The sequence below is a fragment of the Myxine glutinosa genome, chromosome 2 (assembly GCF_964187855.1).
Source record: "Myxine glutinosa chromosome 2, kmMyxGlut1.1, whole genome shotgun sequence".
Lineage (NCBI taxonomy): Eukaryota > Metazoa > Chordata > Myxini > Myxiniformes > Myxinidae > Myxine > Myxine glutinosa.
Genome location: NC_136262.1, coordinates 23,109,371 through 23,130,176, shown reverse-complemented (window position 1 = coordinate 23,130,176; position 20,806 = coordinate 23,109,371). Strand labels below are relative to the sequence as shown.

The window sequence follows — 20,806 nt, the reverse complement described above, 5'->3', positions numbered from 1 at the left end:
CCATCCATTCATTTTGCCAGCCTCCCTCTCCAAGCGATGCCATTAAGCGTGCCCTCCTGTCTGTGCCCCATGGCCCTCCCAAATTGTTACGCGCCTTGCCAGCAGCGTTCGCAGCCTCGCTGGGCTTCCGCCCAAACGCCGCCATAAGCCATGAGGTGAGGTCTGGAAAAAGGGGGCGGAGCACCAGGAAGAAGGCGTGGCCACATCACCCAGCCGTCAAGGGTGGGGCCGGTAAGCCTTAACCAGCCAACCAGGCTGAGGTAAGATCGCCTGAGAGGCGTGGCTTTGGGCTCGCGGAGCGATCGCTGCTTGAGTTATAAAAGCGCGAACGCAAAGCCCTTTCACAGGACTTACTCGCTGGCGCTGATTAAAGAAGGACCTATACGGCAGCGCTCGTGAAAGAGGACTTACTCGCTGGCGCTGATTAAAGAAGGGCCTATACGGCAGCGCTCGTGGAAGAGGACCGCGACTGCGACTGCGCAAAGAGGACACCACAGAGCTTTGTTTGAAGCGCGCTTGTGAAAGGACTCTTGTTGGAACCTTGGGCTAAAGCAGGACATTGGAGAGAGGGGGCGTTTGGCACGAGTGTGCACTTATTACATATGTCCTAGGACACCAGCCTTCCCCCCGTTATATAATTGTCCGTTCGCATTCCACTATACGCGGAGCTGCCTGCCGGGTTTCGCCCGCTGGACCGGAGCCTGGACCGGAGCCGGGCTGGAGCCTGGACGCGCTGGTGACCATCAACCATCTACAATCCCCGTGTGAGTGTGTGTATGTGAGACGGGCCCGTTTGTCCTGGGGTATTAAGAATAAGACTGTTTAAGGGGGCATTATACCATTGAAGGCAAAAAAAAAACATTTTTTTTACAAATATACAAATGCATCAATTAAAATGTTTGTTTCCTAGTATTGTATATACTAGGGCATTGCCCGTACTATATCTATATCTAAAATTATATCCCCCCCCCTCTATTTACATGAAATGGTTTGGTCCAAAGCGAACGGCTTCCGGAGTTTGGTAAAGAAATCGCCATCGCGTGCACAAACGCGCAGGAAAGCGAATGAATCGCAAATTCGTTTTTATTAGTTTTAAAACATAGTTTAACGCCAACATAGCGCCAACATAGTTTGCAAACGTGAAATAAATGAATACGCTCTCAAATGTGCCATCCGAGGCAGAGTGTGTCCGCCACGTTCGGCACACGCGATAGTTCGCTGCTCTCTGATTGGTTGAATCGTTTTTTGGACATAGCTCGGTAAGTAATTGTCCGATTAATATGAAACCTTGAAAAGGCACATCCTCGGGTCCCCAGCAATATACCTGGCAAGTTAAAAGTATATCGGACCCGTGGTTGTCGAGAAACAGCGGTCACAGACAAACAAACGTACAAACAGAGATTACTGGAATTATAGATAGATGTACCAAGTTTGAACGTAAATGGACTTGTCATAGAGAAGATATAAGCTCCCCATTACACTGAACACAGTAAAAACAACACTGAATCACAGTAATGCACTTTTTGATAAAATGTCTTGATTGAAAATATGCAAAACTATATATGTACATGTTGCTTGATATATGAACATTACATTGGTATACATTACATAGCATTATATTATGCATGGTTACCATGGTAACCAGATGCATACAAATGATGAATTACCACTTTACAGCTTATATCTTCTCTATGACAAGTCCATTTACGTTCAAACTTGGTACATCTATCTATAATTCCAGTAATCTCTGTGTGTGTGTGTGTGTGTGTGTGTGTGTGTGTGTGTGTGTGTGTGTGTGTGTGTGTATGTCTGTGTGTTTGTCTGTGACCGCTGTTTCTCGACAACCACGGGTCCGATATACTTGAAACTTGCCAGGTATATTGCTGGGGACCCGAGGATGTGCCTTTTCAAGGTTTCATATTAATCGGACAAGTAGTTACCGAGCTATGTCCAAAAAACGATTCAACCAATCAGAGAGCAGCGAGTTATCACGTGTGCCGAACGTGGCGAACAGACTCTGCCTCGGACGGCACATTTGAGAGCGTATTCATTTATTTCACGTTGGCAAACTATGTTGCCGCTATGTTGGCGTTAAACTATGTTTTAAAACTAATTAAAACTAATTTGCGATTCTTTCGCTTTCCTGCGCGTTTGTGCACGCTATGGCGATTTCTTTACCAAACTCCGCAAGCCGTTCGCTTTGGACCAAACCATTTCATGTAAATAGAGGGGGGGGGATTGTCACCGTACTCGCAAGCCGTTCGCTTTGGACCAAACCATTTCATGTAAATAGAGGGGGGGGATATAATTTTAGATATAGATATAGTACGGGCATGCCCTAGGGCTAGGAAACAGGAAACTAGGAAACAAACATTTTAATTGATGCATTTGTATATTTGTAAAAAAATGTTTTTTTTTTGCCTTCACTGGTATAATGCCCCCTTAAGGCTGCCCTGTGTGCTTCTTCTTCCTCTTCCTGTCCTGCACATTTCTTTCGTTTCCTCTTCTTTCTTTGTACATAATTAATAGAACAATCTGTTCTTCCTATTTTTTGGGTTTCCTCTCCATCCGATCGCATCAGTCTTTTCTCCATTGGGTAAACGTGGCACGATCGGAACCGCCATAATCGGGTTTAGTCCTTGCTAACGGCCGAATCGCCGCTCGCTTCGCTCGGCGTGTCCACTAACGCCGTGGTTCGGGCGGGAGTTATTTCCTTGCTTCACGGTCGGTGTTAGTAATTAGGTATTAGGACTAAGTTGACCAATAACCCTACCTAATAAGTTGACCAATAACCCTGTCGGTGTTAGTAATTAGGTATTAGGACTAAGTTGACCAATAACCCTACCTAATACCGACCGGAAGGAGCGTATAACTTCCAGGACTTGCATCGGCCAGATAAAAGGACAAGGGGATTAACCCCCCCCCTTGATAAGGGGAGAGCCGACGTCGGAGATCCGTAACAATATATATATATACATATATATATATATATATATATATATATATATATATATATATATATATATATATATATATATATATACACACACACACACACACACACTGTATATACACTACCGGTCAAAAGTTTTAGAACACCTCAATGTTTCCAGTTTTTATTGAAATTTACGCAGTTTAATGTCCAGTGAATAACCTGAAATGGTACAAAGGTAAGCAGTAAACTGCTCGATGTCAAAAAAAAAAGTTTAGGTTAGCAAAAACGGGAAAATAATGTAAATTGCACAGTTCTATTGTAAAAAAAAAAAGGCCTTCTTCAGGGAACAAGTAATGGGTTAACAACTTACAGCTGGTCTGCAGCAATGTAAGTAAATTAAGCCTTGAAAGTTGATGCAAACAATTCCTACAGGTGTCCCAACCACTGCTGATTACTTGATTACAAACCCCCTGTCTGTATGAAAGCAGTATTGGAACAGACTGTTATTACACCCACTGAAGCATTATTGTCCCCCGTCGCACCGCGGAGCGAAAGGGGGACTATGGTTTTCCCCTCCGTCCGTGTGTGCGAACGTGCATGCGTGCGTCCGTGCGTGCATGCGTAAGCGAAAGACCGAATTCTAATTTGGTGTGTGAGTGCAACCCACGTCAAAATCCAAGATGGCCGCCGCCATGTGTGTCTGACGCCATGTATGTCTGAACCTTGTGAGCGAAATATCTTGAAAAATAAGCGAAGTACCAACTTCTAATCTGGTGTGTGGGTGTATCTAGGCATAAGGAAGAACGCTATTGAAAATTGGGTCGCCACGTCAAAATCCAAGATGGCCACCGCCATGTATGTCTGAACCTTGTGAGCGGAATATCTTGAAAAATAAGCGAAGTACCAACTTCTAATCTGGTGTGTGAGTGTATCTAGGCATAAGGAAGAACGCTATTGAAAATTGGGTCGCCACGTCAAAATCCAAGATGGCCGCCACCATATATATTTCTGAACCTTGTGAGCGAAATATCTTGAAAAATAAACGAACTACCAACTTCTAATCTGGTGTGTGGGTGTATCGACGCATAAGGGAGAACGCTAGATTTGTTTCCAATTGGCAAAATTGAGGTCTAGTTTGAGACCTTTCAGTGCTTGTGGTTTGTGAGGAAACTAGAAACAGGACAAAGTGGACATTTTGTTGAGCAGGACGCATATCTTGAGAGTGTGGATTACAGACACATCAGAGTCCCACTCAGTTTGAGATTGTACATGTATCGTAATCTCAACTTTATGTGTTATGTGTTATGCCAAACCTTCGCTCCGTGATATAAGCATGACCAATTCTTTCTGCTCAGGATTATCATGACCACCTCTGTCGCCGGTCTCCATGGGAATTTTGGTCAGGCAAACTACAGTTCTGCCAAGCTGGGCCTTGTGGGTCTATCCAATACTCTAGCCATTGAAGGCAAGAAGTACAACATCAGCTGTAATGTGATCGCCCCAACAGCCGGCTCTCGACTCACGCTGACCGTCTTGCCCCCAGGTGAGAGTGTGAAGTGTTGTCAACTACTTCCTGCTGTCTTGTGTTCTTTCCCACATTAATACGAGCTTGCCTTGTATTTCCTGTCTTGCATTTGGCCCACTTCACTTTTCAGGTTTTCTTTACATTGAGTTTTTATTGGACTATTGAATAAATACTTTTTGATCAACAAATCAAAAATGGCCAGCAATCAAACAAATACATTTCTAATTAGGCCTCCCCCTATAGCATATGGGAAGGCTTATTGCAGAGTTTGTTTCTACAATTTGTGTGCAATTATCAGGATGCCTCTTCGTGGTGGTTTTCTCCCCCCCAACGCAAGTCGGGGGCCAAATCTTCCCCATTCTTCCCTGCTGCCCGTATTCGTCAGGGCAGCTTGATCATGGTCAGGGTGCTGACTGGTCCCCATGGACCGACCCTTTCCCTCTTGTCTCTCTCTCTTTCTCTCTCTTTAACTCTGTCGTCGCCCCAACTTTGTGAAGGTGGGATGCACCATCCTGGATGTGGGGATCTCTGGGTCGGTCCTGGGAGATCAATCGGCTGTTTCTGTGCCACGGTCTTGCTCAAGAGAACTGTCTGGGGCTATCCTGTCTGGCAAAAACAACAACAATTGGCACACCCTATTTTTAATCGTACCACAAAGTTTCTTAGAACTCCAGGAGTACTAAACCATCATTTAGAAAATTATTATTACTAGAAGCACCTGTTCCTTACAGGAGCGGCCAAGGGGGTTATGTTCTTATCCTTATTCAAATGTGTAATTCAAAATACCTCTCCATGCGTAATTCAAAGCACCTCCCTGCACCAACAATGTGGGGACAGGAATACTGTATAGTAAAGGGTGGGGACTTGTAATACCCTCTGAGACCTGGAGTGACGCTACACGATGCACATTTTTTTTTTTGTATACATGAGCCTTTCATTCATACAAGACCGAGGCTCATGTAAGAGCTAACATTAATCACAAAAAAAAAAAACGGACAAATAAAAAACATATAATAAAGGGAGTGGGAGACAATATGGAGAGAGAGAGGGAAGCACACAAGTACAACAGCAGAGAACAGGGACATCGGGAGATCTGTAGGAGGGAGGGGGCTTGGGAGGAGGAGGTATGGGAAGGGGGAGGGAATTGGCAGAATGGCTTGTCCAATTAAATTCATTTTTGCAGTGTGTGTTGGGGTTGAGTAGAGGAAGGTGCCTTTCGAAAATGGGCACGCTGCGAATTTCAATATGGCCGCCACAGCAGCCATCTTGAAATTGGTTTCCGTCAATTTCGAGCAGAACGGCTTGTCCGATTAAATCCATTTTTGCAGTGTGTGTTGAGGATGAGTAGAGGAAGGTTCATGGGCGCGCTGCGATTTTCAATATGGCCGCCACGGCAGCCATCTTGAAATTGGTTTCCGTCAATTTCGAGCAGAACGGCTTGTCCGATTAAATCCATTTTTGCAGTGTGTGTTGGGGCTGGGTAGAGGAAGGTTCATGGGTGCGCTGTGATTTTCAATATGGCCGCCATGGCAGCCATTTTGAAATTGGTTTCCGTCAATTTCGAGCAGAACGACTTGTCCGATTAAATCCATTTTTGCAGTGTGTGTTGGGGTTGAGTAGAGGAAGGTTCATGGGCACGAAATGGGTTCATGGGTTCATGGAGGAAAATTTCATTACTTGCAGTTCCTACTCGGTATGCAACTTTGCTTCAAATAACAAATTATCATCAATGCTTCCTTTCACCATGCATGGGCTGAGGGGTTACGCCCGCTTTGCGGTGCTATTTTTTATATTGCAGGCACCTGCAACTCACGGTAGGTGAGTTCAATTGCAGATTAAAGGGGAATCACCTGTGTTACGTGTTCCTCCCCGACCTCCTGGTCTCGGTATACCTCCGAACCCTGGGAGGGGCCACGGCAGAAAAATATATTATTCCGTGTCGAAATCAATAAGGAAACCACACCAATGGTTATGAACAAACCAATAATATATTATAAATCACACAGGAATAACATTACCACAAATGACAATTAAGAGTGCACTCTCTATTCCATCAGCTAGCATGCATAAGGTAACTCACAGTGTTCCAAGTGAGTGTAAAGAACCTTCCCCAATGTCTCTATATTCCCGTCTTCGAGCTCAGAGTTGGTCCCCTCCAATAATCAACGGAACGATGTCGACTCTAAACCAGAATCTCGTTCCGAGGGCAGGCACAGACACGCCGCCCAAAACAGCACCAAGGCGCACGCGGCCCAAAGCGGAGAAAAGGGTCACGTGGTTAAAGTGGCACAAAGGCGCACTCACGGCGACTGGGAAATCCAAAGGCCCTCTCCAGGTACGAACTTTCACTGTTCACGGTCGGCGAGCCGCAAAGTAATCGTCAGAAGCCTCGGTGCACACACACACACCACAGATACGTCTGAACGCGGTGGAAACGGTTGACGAAGCAAGGAAAGTTTGCTCGGCGCGTGAAGCGCACGAGTCAAAATGGCGGACGGCTCGTACTTGAGACATAATCACACGACGAGGGTTCCTCCGAATCCAACGCCAACCTGACACGCAGGTTTGATCAGTCACAGCAGACAACAACTCTATCGCGGAATCCCTTTCCAGGAAACCCAAAGTTCACTCGTGTCTCTTGCTCAACAACGTTCGATCCAGAACGCAAAGCAACCAGCTTCTTCTCCGACTTTTTAACCGCCTCCTCTGCATCACCTCCTTTTCTTCCGGTTCGGTTTCCTGTTTCATTTTAAGTTAACCTTTTAAACTTTAGACAGCTGTTCCCGAATAATAAACCTTTTGAGAATAATAATAGTACATAGAATCAGAAATCTTTCAAGTGGAGGAAAACCACAACAGCGGAAGTGACGAATCCGTAACACTTCCCCCCTTCAAGAAAGAAAGTTTGAACACAGCGAAAACTGTCTTTGCAGACAAACTCTTTAAACAAACAAAAGTAAACTCACAACCCAAATACTCAATTCCCATGAGCAACAATTATCAACATCTCAAAAATAAAGCAACAAAATTTCACACAACCCACAGGGATTTCCAAAGTTAATTCACTCTGGACAAAGCATCAGCCACGACATTGTCCCTGCCCTTTATATGTTCAATTTCCATGTTGAACCCCTGCAAAGCCAAACTCCATCTCATCAACCTCTGATTTTTACTTTTAGTTTCTTTTGAATGAAGGTTAAAGGGTTGATGAAAAATCCAACGTCAAGCAAATCGATAGCACTTTTTCCGGGAGGCCGAGCTGAGGGCCAGGTTCCATGGTGGTTGGGTGGTGAGGCCTGGACATATTCACTACATGGACGCCTTTAGGAACGTGGAGTTCACGGTTAGTCCGTGGAGGAAAATTCACTACATGGACGCCTTTAGGAATGTGGAGTTCACGGTTAATCCGTGTAGGGAAGTTCACTACATGGACGCCTTTAGGAACGTGGCGTTCACGGTTAATCCGTGTAGGAATCTTGGCTCGGCTGCTCCGCAGCATTCAGTGCTTCAATTCTTTCTAACTTTCCTAACAATCACGGTTGGACCACTTGTCACGGTAGTCACATGAATAGCAGTCTCCTTCTCGGCCACTGCTCGGATAATCCTTCCTTCGGGAGCTGCCATAACTCTGGAAGCCTCCATAATAATATCGATTGTGGCCACCACCACTACTCCGTGGTCCTCCTCTTTAGCCCCCTCGCCGCCTACGGCCTGCCTTCTCCACGGCTATGGTCGGACCCTCCAAATCCTTACCATTCCAATTCTTCTCTGCCTCTTTGGCGTCCTTTGTGCTTTCAAACGTGACAAAGCCAAACCCTCTTGACTTGTGCGTTTCCCTGTCTTTTACCAACTGCACTTCCAAAAGCGGTCCATATTTGCTGAAGACAGAGGTCAGAACTTCTTCCTTTGTTTTGAAGTTCAGTCCACCTACAAATAACTTGATACATCTGTCGCCATCCCCAACTGGTGTGGTGTTATTTTCCCTACTGGGCTTTTTAACAACCATCGGGTTACCATAAACTTGACCACCGGCCAAATCATTCCCGATAACAACAGATACTCCCTCTACAGGAAGAGTGGCTTGTAAACCTACGGTGACCGGTCCTGACACCAAATCGGACTCCAAATGGATGGCATGAAGTGGAGCTCCAACACAGCCACCAATCCCCTGTAAACGAACACTATCACCAGTTGCCGTCTCCTCTGACAATGGCAAGATGCCTTCAAGCATTAAAGATTGATGTGCTCCTGTGTCCCTCAACACCCTAACATGTCTCCGGTTAGTCGGGTCTCCACCCAGTGACACCAACCCCTCTGAAATAAATGGTTGGTAACTCTGTTGAGAGCGATTTCTCACATTGGCCATTGCATTCGGAGTTGTACTAGTCGAACTCCGCTCCTGATTTTCCTTTCCCCGAGCATAACAGTGGGACATCAAGTGTCCAGGTTTATGGCAAAAAGCGCAAGATAGGCAAAGTAGAAGGAGAACCTCGTGGTGTGTCTCGAGCCCCCCGGAGGATAAGTCTGCCTTGGAACTGCTGTCTTCGGATTTCTAGAAGTCGTGGTATCAAAGTGGTCCTCATTTTCATCTCGAGGCCGCCCCCATTAATTTTCGTTCTCCGCCCCTGATGTACCATAGCTCCCCTGGCTAGGTCTAGGCGAGAAGTTCGGTTTGTGGAACCCAATCCTGTGTGTTAAGGCATAGTCATCTGCCATGGTTGCTGCCTCATACAGCTTTGGTACTTTCCTTTCCTCCAGATGTACTTTAATGTCCTTCTGGACACACTGCTGGAATTCCTCCAGCAGGATAAATTGTCGCAATAGGTCGAAGTCTTTCCCAACCCCTTTTGAATCACACCACCTATCAAACATGGTTTCTTTCATTCTGGCAAACTCCACATGGGTCTCACTCTCCCTCTTCCTGGCATTCCGGAATTTTTGTCGGTAAGCTTCTGGGACCAATTCATAGCCTTTGAGAATGTTTTTCTTCAATACCTCATAATCTGCACATTGGTCAATCGGTAAAGCCGAATAAATATCTTGAGCTTTACCCACCAGAACACTTTGCACTAATATGGTCCAGGACTCCTCAGGCCAGTTTAGCAGTTGAGCCACTTTCTCAAAGTGTGAAAAAAAATTGGCTACCTCCTTTTCATTGAAGGGTGGAACCAGCCTCACATGTCTGCCAACATCCCAGGTGTTCTGACTAGGTGTCGAACCAGTCGGCATGGATGGTACCTCTCCCCGTTCTTTCATTACATCCAGCTCCTTGAGTCTAATTTCCTGCTGAAGCGCCATTTCACGGTCCTTTAACTCCCTGTCGGCTTTTCTCTCCTCTGCTTCAAGTTCCCTTGCAGCTCTCCTTTCCTCTGCTTTTTTCTTTTCTAACCTTTCCTGGAGTTCTCCTTCAACTCTCCTTTCCTCTGCTTGTTTCTCTTCGTGTGCTCGTTCCTGTTCTGCCTTTCCTTTTCTGCTTTCCTTTCCTCTGCTTTTAACCTTTCCTGGAGTTCTTGTTCTTGTTCTGCTCTTTCCTTTTCTGCTTTCCTTTCCTCTGCTTTTAACCTTTCCTGGCTCTGCAATTGCAACTCCAGTTGGAGCTCCACATCTTCTGGTTCCTCGGGTAACCAATCCCAGGCTACCTCTTCCCATGTTCCTAATCCCACCATAGATTGTATCACCACTGTCTGCATCTCTGCCTTCCTCATATTAGTTCGGACCTCCAAGCTAAAATGTTTGGCCAATTTCAAGAGGTCCGATTTTACTAACGCTCTGCACTGTGCTTCACTAGGGGTCACTGCAAATTTCTCTGCGTCAAACTCCATGGTGACTATTATCAACACCTGTTAACCTTCACACAATAATTTATATTTTTTTTGGGGAAAATTTGGGAATGTTGGAAAAAGTTCCCAATTTGGGAATTCTGGGAATGTTCGGGAATTCTTTCCCGGACTAAATTTAGGAAATTTGATATCCCGGACGCAGACCCAATTCCGAGCCCACGAGTCAATTGGATGAGCCCCCAATTTCTGTTACGTGCTCCTCCCCGACCTCCTGGTCTCGGTATACCTCCGAACCCCGGGAGGGGCCACGGCAGAAAAATGTGTTATTCTGTATGTCAAAGATCAATGGTGAAGCCACACCAATTGTTACTCACAAACCAATAATATATTATAAATCACACAGGAATAACATTACCACAAATGACAATTAAGAGTGCACTCTCTATTCCATCAGCTAGCATGCATAAGGTAACTCACAGTGTTCCAAGTGAGTGGAAAGAACCTTCCCCAATGTCTCTATATTCCCGTCTTCGAGCTCAGAGTTGGTCCCCTCCAGTGATCAACGGAACGATGTCGACTCTAAACCAGAATCTCGTTCCGAGGGCAGGCACAGACACGCCTCCCAAAACGGCACCAAGGCGCATGCGGCCCAAAGCGGAGAAAAGGGTCACGTGGTTAAAGTGGCACAAAGGCGCACTCACGGCGACTGGGAAATCCAAAAGCCCCTCCAGGTATGAACTTTCACTGTTCACGGTCGGCGAGCCGCAAAGTAATCGTCAGAAGCCTCGGTGCACACACACACCACAGATACGTCTGAACGCGGTGGAAACGGTTGACGAAGCAAGGAAAGTTTGCTCGACGCGTGAAGCACACGAGTCAAAATGGCGGACGGCTCGTACTTGAGACGTAATCACACGACGAGGGTTCCTCCGAATCCAACGCCAACCTGACACGCAGGTTTGGTCAGTCACAGCGATAATAACTCTATCACGGAATCCCTTTCCAGGAAACCCAAAGTTCACTCGTGTCTCTTGCTCGACAACGTTCGATCCAGAACGCAAAGCAACCAGCTTATTCTCTGACTTTTTTTTACCGCCTCCTCTTCTTCGCCTCCTTTTCTTCCGGTTCGGTTTCCTGTTTCATTTTAAGTTAACCTTTTAAACTTTAGATAGCTGTTCCCGAATAATAAAGCTTTTGAGAAAAATAATAGTAATAATAATAATAATAATAAAGGAGTCTTATATAGCCCCATCAAGCAGAGTAAACTACCCTCATGGCGCTTTACATTATCATGCGAACGCACACACACCGCACACACACACACAAACATACACACACACACAGACACACCTTCACTCTTGCCCTATTCCTCTCCCTCCCCATTCAAAACCCACAGATGTGTACTCCCCCTCCTCCTCCCCTCCCTCCCCCGCACATGTACACAGACATACTCTCGATCTCTGTCCCACCTCAAACCAAAGGGAAAACACTAACAGGACTTAGACTTTGAAAGACTTGTGAAACAGATAGGTTTTGAGGGAGGTTTTAAAGTCAGGAAGAGAGTCAACATGTCGAACAGAGGAAGGCAAGTCATTCCAGAGCAGAGGTGCAGCAAACGAAAAGGATTTCTCGCCAAACGACTTGGTGCTGGTGCGCGGCGGCTCTAAGGTCATAGAGTCGTCGCTTGAACGAAGCCGTCGCCGAGGTTCATAGAGAGTGAGCAAATCGGAGAGATAGTGAGGTCCCGTTCCACACAATGATTTATAACATAGTGTGCAAATTTTGTATTGCACACGAGCAGAGACAGGCAGCCAGTGTAAAGATTCAAGAAGCGGAGTAACATGGTCAGACTTCTTCGCCTTACAGACAAGACGAGCGGCAGAGTTTTGAACCTTTTGTAACTTATCCAAGAGAAACTGAGGGCAGCCAGCATACAAAGAATTACAATAGTCTAGCCTTGAGAGGACAAGGGCACAGACCAGAGTTAGAGCAGCTTGAGGAGTAAGAAAGTGGCGAATGGATGCGATCTTTCGCAGCTGAAAGTATGCTGATTTGCAAGTTTGAAGTACTTGCTTGGAAAATGTCATGTTGCAGTCGAAAACTACACCAAGGTTCTTGGCCGACGAAACAAAGTTTACATCGGTTTCACCAACATGAATAGTGGTAGGAAGTGAACATTGTAGAGGACATCTGTGCGATCTTACAATCATAGACTCTGTTTTGGCATCGTTCAGCTGAAGTTTGTTTTGGGTCATCCACGCCTTCACGTCGGCAATACAGCCTTCTAACACTTCAACAGTGGGCACGATTTGTTGAATCGTCGTTCCTTTGTACAGCTGATTGTCATCAGCAAAGGCGTGGTGATCAACTGAATGTCTGGCAACAAGATCAAATAGAGGCTGAGTGTACAAAAGAAAGAGGATAGGTCCCAGGACTGAGCCCTGGGGAACGCCAAAGGAAAGCGGAGAAGGGGCTGATATCTGGCCATTGACAACAACTGTTTGCACTCTATCAGTAAGATAGGACATCAGCCAAGAAAGTGGAGTACCAGTTATACCAAATGTGATTTCAAGACGACGAATTAAGACACTATGGTCAATCGTGTCAAAGGTGGCAGACAAGTCCAAAAGAGCAAGAACGGAAACCTTACCACAGTCAAGCGAGGTCAGAAGATCATTGGTTATTCTTAGGAGAGCGGTCTCGGTGCTATGGCCTGGTCTATATGCTGACTGGCGAGAATTGAAAAGATTATTTGAAACTAGATGGTCATTCATCTGCGATAGCACAATTCTTTCTGTGAACTTTCACAGGAAAGACAGGTTGGAGATAGGATGGTAATTTTTCATGTCGTTAAGGTCAAGGGTGGGCTTTTTAAGAAGTGGTTTAACAAGAGCTTGCTTAAAGAGAAGCGGAAATGAACCCGTAGTCAGAGAATCATTGATAACTGCAGTAATAAATGGGAGGAGGGTGTCCAAACACTCAATGAACAAATCGGTGGGAAGGGGGTCAAGATCACATGTTTTTGTGTTTGACTTGAGGATTGTACATTTGACAATTTCCTCAGTAACAGGAGTAAACGAACTAAGAGGTCGTCCGTGAAAGCAGTGTTCAGCATCATCGAAGGAAAGGAGTGACTGCTTGTCAAGATTGTTTCTTATTGACTGAATTTTATTGTGAAAGAAATGCAGAAGCGTTGGGGTAGTTCGTTTTGAGGAAACACAGTGGGAAGAACGGATTTATTTTTGGTGGCAAACAGGCGGTTGGTAATGCTGTACAGTTGCTTGCAGGAGGAGCTCCTAGTAATCCGATCAGATATATGACGTTTTTGCTTTCAGAATGATTTTTATGACGAGTCTTTTAGCTATGTTATACAACTGTTTATGGACTGTGAGGCCAGTCTTCAGCCACTGTCTCTCGGCACGTCGTCTTCTGCAGTGACATAGGAACGGCCAGAGAGACGGGTGTGAAGGTCCTCTTTAAAGGCGGAACGGTCGATGGCACGAATGTTGCGGGCAGTGATGAAGGTGGGCTGAAGACGAGGAACAGCAATACTCAGGTGGCTGGTGACACAGAAGTGGTCCGAGGTGATAGCACAGGTCACTGACGTGGACTGCACCAACTGATCATCGCATCTGTGCACTAACCAATCCAGGATGTGTCCTTTAACGTGTGTAGGTTGGGAGACAGACTGAGACAGACTAAAAGTAGAAAAGAGGTCAATGATCTTTGAAGTGAGAGGATGTTGTGGTTGGTCGTAGTGGACGTTGAAATCTCCAAGATTCAAGACGAAACCAGGAAGAGTATTGCAGTGGTCGAGCAGATTAGGAAGCTGGGTCATACATATCTGAGCTGCTGAGCAGTACATAGAATCAGAAATCTTTCAAGTGGAGGAAAACCACAACAGCGGAAGTGACGAATCCATAACACCTGCTTGAAATCTAATTATTTATAACAATTTCTAAAAGGTGGCAATAATATTGTCTGGGCCATTTTAGGATTTCTGTGTGGAATAAGCTAAGATTTAGTAATTTTTTCAGATTTTTTGTTTTGTTCCACTAGAATCCAAAGCAATACATATGTGGATACCAAAATATTTTTTATTTTCAACATTTTTCTGGAATGCTATGGAATGCTTTCTGTGTGCTACGGAATGAGGTGTTTTTGTGGTGGCCGGAGTGCAAATCCTGCCACCAACGTCCTTGATAGAGGACCTGGTACTCATTTTGCCGACCTCGGAAGGATGACAGGCTAAGTCAACCCCACCTGGTATTAATTCAGCAGCTTAACGGGATTCGATCTCGGGACCTTTGGATGATCCCAAGCCCGCCGCCCTGACCATTCGGCCAACACCAGGTTTTTCATCATAACTTGAATAATTTTCCTCCGATTTTCATGTCAGCTTTATTAATAAATTGTAGATGGGGAAACATTTTCATCTTGAGCTCCACTCTATCCTTAATTGTTGAAGGTCAATGTCATATGGTAGGTGGTCAAAACAAAATATGGCCATCATTGGATTGTTGGCCAAGGGTGAGTCGCGGGCAATCTCCAACTTACCTTTGGCGATCACCTTGTTATCGCTGATGTGTAGTTTTTAGTTAGCTCGTCTCATGCCGCACGGGAGGCGGGGTTTTGCAATCACTTCTGTGTATCTGTCAGCGCATCTGTCCATGCCGTAACCTTTTCTACCAATTTGGCTTTTGTCTTCAAATGGATTTGCATTTTCAGATTCTTTCTAATTAATAATTTGTTATCGATTCTTTTTTTTGTGTTTTGCACTTTTGTTTGTTGACTTAGGTCAAACTCCCCTCCTCCCCCACAACCTTTACCAGCCAACCACACAAGCACATGGGAATAATTGTGGCTGTTAAAGAACGAAGAAGAAACACTTCGTTGTGCATTGATAACAGTATGTCATGTGCCTTTGAATTGTTTAGTCTGGGTTTGATTTATTTAACCTGCTATAAACTGTCGATCTGGTGCTTTGCAGGCAAGGAATTGTATAAAAAAAGGATGCAGTGTTGAATTTGCTACATCCACACCCTTCAACCCCAACCCCAACCCAATAACCCAGTCCACAACACAATCACTACCCATGACATCAGCACCACCCACACAACAACACAGAACACACTCCCCAACACCCACAACTAAGTGAGTCAATATTTCAGGATATTTTTATAGACAGCGCAGCATGCACACAATCTGGTCATGCACACAATCATGCACACAATCCTGCAGATCACACAATCTGGTCCCGGTCTATCTTCTATCTGCCTGTGTCCTTGTTCCCCTCTATCCGCATTGCTTCTCGGTACTTATCCAATTCCAATCTAAGCACATATCTCCTGTCCTGCTGCTACCACCTCCCAAGTAAGACCATTTCTTACATTAATGATGCTCTGTGTGAAATACCTCTGCCTTGCTACTGCCTTAACTCTTCTCTTATTTACTGTCAAGCAATACCCCCTGGTCTTATTAATTCAAAGAGAATAGGCGTTGTGGCTTGGCCATGATGTGTCACCTTGAGCTTCCGATGCTTGGATGTTTAGCCCATACATTTGTCCTTTTATTCGGTTTGCCAATACCCCATCCTGTTGGTTCACTATTAAACATCTCTTTCCTACCCAGGCAGCAAATCATCATTTTGAATAATGTTAGTGCAAAACACACATGCACACACATCAAATAAATGTATGACGATTCGTAAACATTTCACATTGCATTTTGTTAATACATGAGAAAACATCACACACGTGGGAATAAAACAGATTATAATATTTTACAAACACCACAATAGAAAGTGAATGTTAGGAATCCATGGGGCACATCATAGTTTGACGTTGGAGTAACAGTTTCTGATGAGTTAAAAACTTTTTTTTAAATGTCCAGGCCTATATAACAACCCTTTGGGTGTGATGTGTATGTTGTGCTGTCTAGGTATCCTGCAATATTGACTCTGTGTTGTGGTGTAGATGGCGCTGGTGTCATTGGTGATTGTGTTTGTGGATTGGATGATTGGGTTTGGGTTGAAGGATGTGGATATAGCACAGGCAGGATGGGCCTAGCTATGAGAAAAGAAGACCTTTTGCAAAAACTTATTTTGAATCAATACTCCTAGTCATTAAAAATACTTCTGTCTTCCATTTATAGTGCCATTTGAAATTTGGAAAGCCCCTAATTGGCTGGCTTGATGTTGGAGCACAACACATCCACCCCCCACCCATCCCCTACACACTCCATCCAATGAACAACACATCCAGTGGTAGGGTAAGGGTTGTGAATCATTGAAGATTATTCTTTGAAAAGTAAGAAACAAGAAAGAGCAATCGGAGATTGCAGACCCTCGCCAGGATGTGTTTTATAGTGTTTTTTAAGGTTCTTGTGTAAAAACAAATATGGCGGCCGAACCACGTGACCAATGGCGTCATCATTTTCTTTCTACACCAATTTATCCCTAGATGACGCTCAATAAATTTCATCTTGATTGGATGAGGTTTTGGACTTGTTGAATTATGGCGTCATAATGGAGGCACCTATGACATCATCATTAACATATTTTATTCCCCATGGAGAGTTCTTTACAATGAGCCATGTCTCAATTTTTTCTCTGCAGCGCTTTCGGAGATATAGAGGTGCAAAGATTTTCGTTTTTTTCAAGATGGTGCCTGTACCATGTGACCTATGACGTGTTACGTGCTCCTCCCCGACCCCCTGGCCACGGTGTACCTCCGAGCCCAGAGAGGAGTCACGGCAGAAAAATGTGTTATTCTGTATGTCAAAGATCAATGGTGAAGCCACACCAATTGTTACTCACAAACAAATATTGTATTAAGATCACACAAGAATAACCATACAACACTAATATGAATCAAAAGTTAAAGTACAATCAATATTCTATGATGGTACCATCAGTGTTATAATATATAACTCACTGTGCTCCAAGTGAGTGAAACAAGAACATCCCCAATGTCTCTTATTCCCGGCTCCAAGCCACAGTTGATTCGCTCCAGCGATCGCTAGACCGAGGTCCAATCGAAACCAGAATCCCGTGCGGATGGCAAGAACAGTCACCCAGCCGAATCTGTACAAAGGCGCCCTCAAGGCGACTGGGAAATCCAAAGGCGCCTTTCAGGCGACTGAGAGATCACACCCTCGGGTATGGACGAATTAGCCTTCAAAAAGCCACGTCACACACACGCCCCAGATCGACGTCTGAATGCGGTGAAAATGTTCGAAAAGAAACGAAACCGCGAGCGAAGCACAAGTCCTGCGCGAGTCAAAATGGCCGACGGCCCGGTCTTGTGGCGCACCAGCACGGCGATGATTCTCTCCTGAATCGATAGCAAGACCTGACACGCAGGTTAATTGGTCACAGCGATGACAACTCGGAATTCCTTTCCCGGAAACCCGAAAGTTCGTTAGTGACTCTTGCTTGCCAACGTTCGCTTCAGAACCCGGAGCAACTTGGCTTTCTTGTCCGACCTCTCTCGCTCCGGCCTCTTTCTTCTCCTTCCGCTTCATCGACGTCTGGTTCCTGTTTCATTTTAAAACATTCCTTTTACCTTTTGACAATAATAATTGCTATTTCCCTCAAACAACAATAATAATAATACATGGAACCAGAAATGTCTCAAGTGGATGAAAGCCACCACAACGGAAGTGATGAATCCGTAACAGACGTCATAATTGTCATTACAATAATTATACAGGAGGAGCTGCACATATGGTGAAAAATTCCTGTCAATCAGACCAATGGTTGCAGAAAAAATCATTTATTCTGTGCGGACAGACAGACAGACAGACAAACGGACTCAAATGCAATACCCTCTCCTCTGGCAAGAGTAATTAGAGTCCCTAGAACACCTTACCCCATTCAGTCTTGAGAAAAAGAACATTACCCCCTCCCTTTTTAAGCCAAGATGTGGAGGCTCTGGTGCAGTTTGGTAGCCCCAAAAAGATTGAAATCTCATCTATACTTCAAAAGAGATGTTTGTCTTTCTGTTTGTCGCCATTTTTCCCCCCAGAAGTGGCTGTACGGATCTTCATCAAACTTCGAGGTTCATCAGTAAGTGCTGAGGAGTGTTTTAGGCAAATAATAATAATTTTGAAAATAAAAGTTTGATTTTTAAAAACCACTGTAATGTGCCTAAGCCTTTGTGCCTAATAAAAGTGCCTAAGCCTTTGTAGCTATGTGAAAGGTAATACTAAATGATCCCCGACCCCATTACTCAGTGTGTGTACTGTGTATGGAATTGTTTTTGTGTTTGGAACACAAAATATAGAATACCCGGGCGGCACTCTTCGACGTCACGACGTCGACCGATACGCCTCCTCTCACATCATTACATCATTATACATACTTGTACTAAGTTTGATTCAAATCCATTAAGCTGTTCTCAAGTATCACATTTTTGCCTGACATGACCTTTGATTCCGATATATTGTTACGGCCCGCGGATAAGATGTTGTGTTTGCTGAGCGGATGGCCCCGCGGTCGTACAGTTACCCCGACTAACCCGATTCCCGAACGTTGGCCGGATCGCGCCACAGATATTCAATAGGGAAAAGACTAAGGCGACACGGATGTGAAGAAGAAGCAGACAAAAAGGTTGGAAATACGAATATAATTTATTTGCTATTTACAAGCTCAAAAAAAACCAAGGAGAAGGAAAGATAAGAAAATAATATACAGAAGATATTAGAGACACAGTAAAAATCGCTAGCTTATCTAAACAGGCTTAATTAATACCCAGGACAGAACAAACAAAACAAACTCACGTACACAAGAGGATGGAAAGGCAGGAGGTGGATGGCTGGAGGGAGAGGAAGGTCCAAGGGGGTCCTGCAGCCCGATCGGCGCGTTTAGCAGCCGCCGTTCCTTCGCGGCCCTGCTCAAAACCGCCGTCCAGGCCCCAAGCGGCTGTTGTTGCTGCTGTGGCCGCCGCTGCTGCTGCTGTTGTCTGTTGCTGCGGCGGTGGACGTCGCGCGCTTTTCCAGGACTACAACAGGCTTCTTGCTGTTAACTACTGCTCAGTCCAACCTTGGCGAGCAAGGCGACGAATAGCAGGCTTTGTGCTTCCCTGGACGATCTCTTTTGGACCAGAATCGCTGCTGGATGATCTCCCTTGGACAGGAATCGCTGCTGGATGATCTCCCTTGGACAAGAATCGCTGCTGGATGATCTCTCCTCCATCTCAGGACCTTGCGCGCGCGCTTTTTATAGCGCCTCCGGCGATCAAGCCGCCGGCCTTTAGGACACGCCCATCGGTGTGCTCACCTCGGCCCTGATTGGTCAGCACGGCCCTCTAGCTCCGCCCTTGATGACGATGGGCGGGCACGCCTTTCTTCCCCGACCCGAGCACATGTTCAATGGTGGTTTTGGAGGGGATGTAATTGGCAATCGAGGCTTGGCAATGAAAGTTTTGGGAGTGGGAATGAAGAATGAAGGGAAGCTATCTTATTTCACTTGGTGCAATGGAGTGTCATCTTAATGGGAGACAAGGCCTTACCCTAATACACATAATAAAGATATAACTATTGAACAGGGGTATTCTATGATTGGCTAACGTGTATGCTTTATGGACTAATTATGGGACGCCCTTTGTCCTTTACACTACGGAGGTATTTACAAGGAATCATTACATTTTACAGAGGGTGATATTTACAACAATTTACTATATAATACAACACAATAAAAAAAACACAAACCTCATATCCACAACACTGCACCCTCCTCCTCTTAGGCACTTACCGGGCCTATAACTTTAATTTAGTGTGACACGTAGGTGTAGTTCCCTCTACTTTTAACCTGACCCTGAGTGCGACAGTTTTAAAACATAAATAAATATGTCCCGCTGCTCCATTGCACCCTACCTAACAGACTCACGCCCACAGCTAACCGAATTGCGGAATGGTCTTCAAACTATACACTGACGGTGGGGAGCATTATTTACAATGGCTCTGCTTTTATTTACAAAACTAACCCAGGACCTGTGATTGTTCTTTTGGGGGGGGGGGGGGAGGAGAGACAGTCTGCTCTGCATCAATGCACCATGAAAGCACCCAAAACGCACCAACACACCCTCAAGCACCAATCGGTGCACAGTCATCATTGTTCATGAATAAAAATAAAAACAACAACCCCTAACCCTGCAGGTGGTCTCTTGCTCTTTGGCTCCCTCTGCTGGCTATTATTATTTTCCTGGTGTTGTCATCTTCCTTTGCTGGCGGCCTATTTGCACTATTAAAATGCACCCAACGTGTCCATTTTTATTTATTTTATTTATGGCCCACAGGGCCGACTAGTGTGGTTCACCTGTGGGGCATCGGTGCCCTGTGGCCAAGGTCCGCCAGCAAGATTTCGGGCCTTCATGGCCGGTTCCAGCAGAGGGGCCGTGCCCCAACCCATGGGGTCCATAAGTGGTGCTCGGCCACAGACATGTGGTCCATAATGTGGTGCATCGATGCAGACAGCTGGTTCTGGGAGTTCCTGGCGCACAATGGCGGACTCACGCACGCTCCCCTCGGCGCCCAGTGGCGCACAGGTCCTCATGTGGGAGACAA

The 20,806-nt window shown here is 45.4% G+C and overlaps 1 protein-coding gene across 1 annotated transcript in view; it reads left to right on the top strand.

Moving 5' to 3' along the window:
* The window catches only part of HSD17B4 (hydroxysteroid 17-beta dehydrogenase 4), a 216,062-nt gene that overhangs the window by 59,939 nt on the left and 135,317 nt on the right, over positions 1-20,806 (top strand). Inside the window, exon 8 of the mRNA XM_068108628.2 lies at positions 4,291-4,478. Coding sequence (XP_067964729.2) covers positions 4,291-4,478 — 188 coding nt within the window. The remainder of the gene's footprint in view (positions 1-4,290; positions 4,479-20,806) is intronic.